The sequence below is a fragment of the Papaver somniferum genome, chromosome 8, assembly GCF_003573695.1.
Source record: "Papaver somniferum cultivar HN1 chromosome 8, ASM357369v1, whole genome shotgun sequence".
In the NCBI taxonomy this organism is placed as follows: Eukaryota; Viridiplantae; Streptophyta; class Magnoliopsida; order Ranunculales; family Papaveraceae; genus Papaver; species Papaver somniferum.
Window position 1 is genome coordinate 90,544,850 of NC_039365.1, and position 8,785 is coordinate 90,553,634.

The window sequence follows — 8,785 nt, forward strand, 5'->3', positions numbered from 1 at the left end:
CAAAATAAAACATGATGCTTGCGATGGCATCTTTCCTTCAGTCTACCAACTGTTTGTATAGGCCTTACAAGGCCATAAAGCAAATAATGATACATTTCCGGTCTGTAATTTCTTTTGTTTTTAATGAAGTAATGTACATGGTCATTTATAGATGATGATCATCCTCCTTGGATCGTACATTCATACATGTAAATGCTTTACTATCTGGGTAGTTACTATTGAGAAATCAAAAAAACAGAGGAGACAAATCAACCGAAGTCCTAGCTTTTCCAATAAAGACTGGAAACTGAAAAAAGCTCACTTCTTACCAATTTGAGTTTTGAACAACTAGACAGATGCATATACATGAATCTGTATACATAACAACAGCAAGGGACAAATAACTAACTCATATCCCTCGAATGATAGTGTACATTTTGTAACCCGAATTTCACATTCTCCATGAGCTCTCTGAGTATTTTCGGATATATGAACTGAACCTAACTCATACATGGGGTGACATTATTCAATAATACAAAATCAGCCAAGTGCTGGTATCATGACACTCTGAGCGATAACATACCATTCCTTCAACTTACAAACTGATTCCAAGCTTTGAATCCACGATAGAGCTACGTCAATAAACGCTTCGAAATGAATGGTCATCATGTATCAGCCTCATTTGTTCATATACAATCCTGGTTTATCAGCGGAAACAAAACATTACTATTGGAATACAAAAGAATACAGGAAAACCAAAAGGATAGAAATTGTTCTAACCTTATTTATCGACTAACTCCTTAGTATCCATCAGCTGGTGTGTCCTGCACACACAAATCACGAGATTCATTTGTAAGTCTAGATCTTGCTGAAAGATATGTCAAGACATGCTTTAGGACCTCAGGACTGAGAGAATCATGAATGCGAACAAATTACCATATGGCAGCATGATCGATACCAAGCCCATTGCAGGTGAGTATCATTCCTTTGAATCTTGTTAAATATTCCTGTATTAGAATGATATTCCACCTCCCATAATTAGAATGCATCAAAAAGATGTATCAGCTAACAAACTACAAATGAGTTAAGTAGGTGTTAATTTCACTTAGTGGTGACGTAAAGAAGAACATACAAATTACTTACCCTTAAACTGTATTTATCAATCTCATAGTTTCCTGTCAGATCATAATCAAGTCGTTTAGCTGGATCACTTAACACTGCCAAACAAGAAAGAATTTCAGAGAGTTGCATTTGCTATCAATATGGTGATTTGCATACTAGAATCTCACTGTTGCCTAGCCACTCAGAGGTAAGTCTGGACTTGTCAACAAAATATAATCTCAGAATCATTTGTTCTGAAAGAAGCTAATTAGCTTTCTAGAAAACAAAATAAACTTTGGTATGTCCTTGGTAGATGATATCCAACTCTCTTAATTCCTCTTTTCGAGATTTAGTAATGAAGATCCAACTTCCTGTTCCATATTAAAATCCATGATTGAACCTGTCACTACGGCCTTTCTAGGTGGCATGGTAGCACCACATGTGATGTTGCAGACCTCAAGATAGAGACCTGACATCAAGACTACCAAAAACGTGTATAACAATGCATTGGTTTATACCACCATTGCTCACTTGTCTCTTACTTCATTTATATTCATCACCATTTCAAGATTTATATATTCTTCTTGCTTGTGTAACATGTCATATAGGTAGTTTATATGCTCAAGAACAACCAACCAAATTATGGACCACCATAGCTCTATGCAGAAAGGAAATCGCTTTCATACGAAGAGATTGACCCTGTACCAAAATGCAGGTTGCCTAATATCTGGCTGGTAAAAATTTGACGCATGCACATGGTTAACAGCACATATGTCACTTAAAATACAATCGGCTAGCGGTTATCAACTACAGAATGATACTGAAAAGAGCCAAACATGGTCCAAGATAACACTTTCAAGTAAAAGTACCTTTGTAAGCTTCATTGATCTCTTGGAACTTCACGGTAACTGCGTCGTTACCCTTGTGTTTGTCTGGATGCCACTTCTGTGAACCATAATACTATGAAGTTAAGTCCATTGACATTCCTACTAGCATTAAATTTTCTGATGAAAACAGGAAGAAGAAAAAGTTGAGTACAAAAGGTAGTATCACTGACCAGCGCTAGTTTCAGATAATTTATTCTGATTTTCTCATCTGTTGCGTCGTAATCAACCTCTAATACCTTATAGTAATCCTTGAAAACAATAGTGAACCCCGTTAGGCATTTTCACAGCTTAGTTAACATTCATATATAAGAAAACAAATACTAGATGCAACTAGTATACCAGAAACCTCGGTTCACATCTGTGTTCATCATCTTGCTTACCACAGGGATTGATAACTACGTGCATGAAAACACGAGTGCAGTCATTCATTTGAAGATATCAGTGTACATCTAATGCACCCCTATGTTTTGATTGTATTATTGAATACACAAATACAATTTCAATCTTCAATAGAATAAGCACAGTCTCAATTAATTGAGTAGCACTGAACTGATATCACACAAAATTTCGCTTCAGCAAAAAATCAACAGTTCAAGAGCAGAAACCCTAAATTTAACAAAAATCGATGCTTTAGTATTGAAAGAGAAAGATTACAAAATCAAACATTGAAAATGGGTATTCGTTTAAATTCACCTTTTGAGATTCAATTTTGCTTTCCATCTGCTAGAATCAACTGTTTATGAAGAAGAGATTTTTGTAAGAAAAAACTTGAAACTGAATACTTCATCGATAGACACCTCTCCCTATGGTGGAAAGTAGTAAATCCTTCTTTTCAATAGAATCTAGATAGAGAAATCCAGAGAGAGAGAAAAATCTGTAGAGCATTAATGGGGATGCAAATTTTTATTCTTTTCAATTTTATATTTTTCTGTGGTAGAATGAATTTTGAGAGGGAAGACGGAAAAAAGGAGAGAGGAAGAGGTGTCTGAATATCTGATTCACCCACCTTATGGATAATTGTTATCCGTTGGCAACTTGGCATATTGGCGACGACCGCTGTTCTTTGGCTAACTTTGAGAGTTCTGCGACTTGAGTATTTCTATGCTTTAATTAGCCATTCCGTAGTATGAGGTAAGTAGAGAATCTCATGATTTATAAAGGGGATGCTATTTGTTTGTATCTAAAAATTACTCTTACGTAAAATAATGTATTGTCAAAATATTTTATTTAGGTTCGGGATCAAAATCATACAGGACTAATCTAAATCAAGACAATGATCGTTCACGTCCAGCTTCGGTTACAAGGAGAGAAGATGGGTTGATTTTAAGGGAGGAAAAGCTGAGAAAGTTGAGGAATCAAAATGGTGATGAATTGTGTGTGTAAGGTTGTTGAACTATGAAAGAAGCAGAGCTTGACAATGGTAAGCTTGTTCAGTTTTCTGAATAGACGAGGTAGTTTATTTATAGTTGCAGGGGACACACATTGTTTTCTCTTAAGTAGTGGAAGTCATGAAAAGATGGAGATAGTAGAGATAATGGTAAAGGTACGCCCATTATGTTAGGGAAGTTTCCGGAAGCTTGTAAACCATTACTCCATCATCTCTTTAATTGTTCCTTACCGTCACCATTATTTGTTACTTCTTTGTCACGGGGTGTTGCCACGCCACATGCTGCTGTAAACCACCATACCAATACTCCATGAAAATTCTCCCACGTAACATGTTTTGATTTCTCATAGGAATTAGTGGAGTCATGGACTATCTCTTGTCTTTACTAGATTATAACCATGATATATTTTGACTGAATATTCAACCTAAGCAAGCCAAACCTTGTCGAAGTGACATAGCTTGAAGAGGCAACTCAGATTCAAGGTTCGTGTGCAAAATAAGAGGTTTTTCATAGGATGGCATCATAAACAGACATGTAGCCACTTAAGATGCTCATGGCGTACTTGTAGCATATTTGTGGCGTGTGGCATGTTTGTGGCTTAATAGCGCATATATGTGTCATAAACATGTCTGAAGCATTTTCAAGGTGCTAGGACACAAAAGTATTGGCCCCAAGACACTAGCCAAGTTGGCCTTGGAACGTGGACAAGTTGGTTTGGGACGTTGGTGGCGCGGGACACTAGCCAGTGATGGCGTGGGACGCGGTCCATTTGGTGGCACGAGAAGGCCAAGTGGCCAAATTGATAGCTAGCTAGTGTGGCGCGGGACGGCCAGGTTAGTAGCTAGCCAATGTGGCATGGGACAGCAAATGTGTCATAGGACGGACGAGATGATTGTTATCCAAGTTGGGACGCTGGCCAATGTGGCGCAGGACGGCCAAGTTGTTAGCTAGCCAAGTTGGGATGCTGGACAATGTTGCGCGGGACAGCCAAGTTGGTAGCTTTCCAAGTTGGGACGCTGGACAATGTGGCGTAAGACGGCCAAGTTGGTAGCTAACCAAGTTGGGACGCTGGCCAATATGGCGCGGGACGGCCAAGTTGGTAGCTAGCAAAGTTGGGATAACGACCAATGTAGCGCGGGACAACCAAGTTGATAGCTAGCCAATGTAGCGTAAGACGGCCAAGTCGATAGCTAGCCAATATTGAAAATACCGGGGGTACCAAAATACACCACTAACTTTTTTCTTAGGAAATCTGTATGGACTAAACCTAATACAATTCCGAGAGTTCAACTTAATGAAACTTAATCAAGGAATTATATAGCGAGCTTATATCTCTTTACTCTTGCAATTAGAACGTTTACAGAACCAAGCCCGTGAACCTAATTACCAAGAGATTACATACTTGGACAGTGCCAAAGACCAATATCCAAGAATCAATCAAGTCGTATCCAACAAACAAGGATGGATGTATCTACTTTGATTGATTAATGAACAATCTGTGATATTTCAATTATAAAGATAAACAATACAATGCGGAAAAAAAAATAACACAAACAACATAAGTTTTGTTAACGAGGAAACCGCAAATGCAGAAAAACTATATAACGTCCTCTAAGAATGTTTCAATGATTGAAATGGGAGTTTATTACATAACCAATGGTGGACATAAACATTGTTGTGGAAACACATTTATGTATAAGTCCTATTCCTTGAACCAAAGTTTGCGAACTTTGTTGATCAAGAGAACCAGAAGAATGGCGTGAGCCAAGTCCGCGAACTGCCAAATTTCTCAAACCCGAGAATTTCTGCTGGAGTTGACAAACTACTTGCGTGAAGCTAAGTCCGCGAACCGGCGAAGTTCTCAAACCCGAGAATTTCTGCTGGAGTTTGTAAACTCAGCCCGATAACTTAAGTCCGCGAACCTAGTCTGCGAACTTGAGAAGGTTATATATTTGAATATGATTTCTGAACTTAAACTTTAAAAGACTAAAGAATGCAGTTTGCAAAATGTGGTTATAAAAGTTCATGAACCGATTCAAGTGAATCAAATCATCTTTGCTTCAATTGTGTCTTGTGTAGTACATGAGATTTCCTTGCAATTGAACAACTCTCTAACTAGTTCATTTGAAGTCATTTGAACTAGTTATGGTGAAGAAGAACATGGTTGATATGAAATGCTCATATGGCTAACCTTTTGGTTAACTATTGTTGAACCAACAAGTGCATACATTTGGGTACGGTTAACAAACCTAGAAGCGTGCATTGTCAAGTGTGTGTAACAAGCTAAGTTTTCGATCTAACGGTTGAGAAATATTAGCTTGAATCTAAATCAGGTTTTCATCTAACGGTGAATATTGAATGCTTTGTTACTAAGCTAACATTAACTGCAAACCTTGATTTTAAAGACTATATAAAGGAGACATCTAGTATTGTGCAAAACTAATCCCCACACCTTACGTGTGATACTAGTTTGCGTGCTAGAGTCGATTCTACTTTAACCTTTGGTTTTCTTCTTCTAAAACCAGGTTAACGACTTAAAGACTTCATTGAGATTGTGAAGCCAGACCGATACTACTTTTATCGTAGTTGTGTGATCTGATCTTGCATCTTCTATCGTACGAGTACAATCAGATTGACTGGCTTGAGATTTATATCTCCGATAGGAAAGATATAAAAAGTAATCACAAATATGTTCGTCTCATTGTTTGTGATTCCGCAACATCTTGTTGCGCTACCATATGATTAAGATTGTTATGAGGTGATTGATAACTCTCGGTTGTTCTTCGGGAATATAAGACCGGATTATCAATTGGTTCCTGTTTACCTTGATTATTATCAAAAGACGGAACAAAACCTTTAGGGTTTATCTGTGGGAGACAGATTGATCCTTTGATAGACTTGTATGTGGGAGTCAGATTTGTTTATTGTCAAAGCCTGCGATTTTGGGTCGTAGCAACTCTTAGTTGTGGGTGAGATCATCTAAGGAAATCAAGTGCGTAGTATCCTGTTGGGATCAGATGCGTAGGAGCAAAACTGTGCCTTGGATCAGTGGGAGATTGATTGGGGTTCAACTATAGTCCAGTCAGAAGTTAGCTTGGAGTAGGCTAGTGTCTGTAGCGGCTTAATACAGTGTGTGTTCAATCTGGACTAGGTCCCGGGGGTTTTCTGCATTTGCGGTTTCCTCGTTAACAAAATTCGGTTGTCTGTGTTATTTTTATTTCTGCATTATATTGTTTATCTTTATAATTGAAATAATACAGGCTGTGCGTTGTAGATCATCAATTAGAATATCCAACCTTTGGTTGTTGATTTAAATTGTTTGATCCTTGGATATTGGTCTTTGGTACCATCCAAGTTATTCCTTGTATTTGATTAGAACTCGCAGTTCTTGCTTGAGTAAATCAAATCAAGAAGAGAGATATATACTCGTTGATATACTTTTAATTGATTGAGTCTTGTTGATTCTCTTAAAAGTATATTCTAGTTTGTCCATACAGATTGCTAAGTGAAATATTGGGTGGTGTTTTTAGACCCCTGCTTTTTCAATTGGTATCAGAGCAGGCAAACACGTTCAAGACCTTACAAGTCTGTGTTTGTAGCGATCTGACTCTATGGACGATAAGTACATCTATGATAACGCAACACCAGTTCAGAGCCACTCACGTGAGTCTCAAAGGGTTGAAACTTCTGAGAAAAACTCAAGAACTTGTCCATTGACTGAATCTACTTTCGACTGGAAAAAATCTCTTGAGGAACAGTTGGATGATCTTTCAGATGATAGTGATTCAGAAGAAGGACAGAGTATTTATGAGGAAGTCTCTCAATATATCAAGTTGTTTGATCGTGCCTTGAAAGAAAAGAAGTCAACAACCTGCTTGAGTAAATACATGGGTCCTCTTTGTCAAGAAAACAAAAAGTTGAGAAAAATCTTTAAAGGATACGATGGTGGATATAAACTCTTACAATCTATCGTTAAAGATCGTGAAGAATATGTACGCACAAAAAAATCTGAATGTGATTATGTTTTTCGAAATCTCTTCGTGTTGAAAGAAATACTTGCAGAAACTGAAGCAAGATATGACTCTCAACAAAAACATTTTTGCGACAAAGAGCGCAGTCTTCTCGCCAGAGAAAAATCCTTGGAGACTGAGCTTGCAGCTGCTCATAATAAAGTAAAATCACTGGAAGAGAGTCTGAGTAGATTCAATTATAGCTCCACAAAATTATCTTATATGCTTGGAGCATGTAAAGAACACCGTGATACACGTGGTCTGGGCTATAAAGGAATAGATGCTCCAAAAACTAGTAAGATCAACTTTGTTAAAGCTAGTGATAATTATCCATGTGAAAAAAAACGTTAGCAGCCTGCAATGGTCCCAAAAACAAGGATTCTGCTCCTTCTAAATTTGCTCACAAGATAACAGGTAAAAATAATTCCTCTAACTGCTATTACTGCGGGAATAAAGGATATTATGAGCAAAGATGTCGCTATCGGTTGAGGAATAAAAAGCTTCATAACATTCTTACTTGGATGTCTAAAGAAGTCATTAAACCGATTTCACACATTGTTGGAAAAGGCACTTTAAACACTCAAGGAATGACTGTGATAAGTCATTTCTTAGTTGTGTGATTAAAACAAAAAATGCCTACAATGGAAGAAGGAAGAATGGCGAAAGGGTGGCTGACCCTGCAAAAAGAAAAAGGCATAGGAGAAAGAAATAAAAGTTGAGTTCCTCATCTCTCCCTGAAGAAAGCTGCAAATCCAAGACTTCCGCTCCAGATTTCCTACATATCAACGATCGAGTCTCGGATCTAAAAATCAGTGTAAGCAGACTCAAACGGAGTATCAAGAAAACATGGAAAACAGTTGACTCAGGTACTTCTAACCCTTTTCTTGATAAAACTTCTTCAACTATGACGAGTAATGTCTCTCTAAATACCCTTGATAAAGGAAAAGAATAAGTGAATATTGATGAGCAATATGCTCATCTTAATACACCATGACTGCTTGAAGCTGCATCCCTCTTTTATGTAAAAGGTGGATGCTCTCTGTTCTCAAGATAACTCATCTTGGGAAAGTTATCGGGTTTGTATTAAATTCGTTGTTAAGTTTGTTTTTTTTTAAATAATAAAAAAAAAATTCCTCTTGTTCCTTCATCCCTTCTCCGAGTGTCTGTCTCTCGGCGATCCTTTGAATAATTGGGCTTCTCCTTTCCCCGGGTCTCACATGTGTGATTGACCAAGTACACATACCGGACCCACACGAACGTCATAGTTCCTAGGGTTTCTTGGAACACCTTAAATACAATGTTCCATAAGGTCAAAAGATTCTACTGGACTCTTTCTATAACATGCTTTCATGCTATTGATCATGAAAACAAACTACTAGTTCAGATGTCATCACAACTGGTAGGAAATCTTCTTCGAGAC

General features: G+C 37.7%; 1 protein-coding gene across 1 annotated transcript; it reads right to left on the reverse strand.

Annotated features, from left to right (window-relative positions):
* Positions 1 to 248: 248 nt before the first annotated feature.
* LOC113302009 (chaperone protein DnaJ-like) lies at positions 249 to 3,062 on the reverse strand. The gene is made up of 7 exons (XM_026550838.1): positions 2,661 to 3,062; positions 2,138 to 2,215; positions 1,950 to 2,025; positions 1,123 to 1,196; positions 916 to 986; positions 760 to 803; positions 249 to 677 (listed from the first exon to the last, which is right to left on the reverse strand). Exons 1-6 carry the CDS (start codon positions 2,685 to 2,687, stop codon positions 761 to 763), a joined length of 369 nt encoding a protein of 122 aa, XP_026406623.1. The 5' UTR covers positions 2,688 to 3,062; the 3' UTR covers positions 249 to 677; position 760.
* Positions 3,063 to 8,785: the final 5,723 nt, after the last annotated feature.

Bases quoted from the DNA above. Each gene is read 5' to 3' on its own strand.
- LOC113302009 (XM_026550838.1), bottom strand. From the start codon at position 2,687: ATGGAAAGCAAAATTGAATCTCAAAAG. The intron at 1,197-1,949 runs GTACTTTTACTT...CTTGTTTGGCAG, and splicing joins GATCAATGAAGCTTACAAAG to TGTTAAGTGATCCAGCTAAA. The intron at 804-915 runs GTAATTTGTTCG...TTGTGTGTGCAG, and splicing joins ATCGATCATGCTGCCATATG to GACACACCAGCTGATGGATA.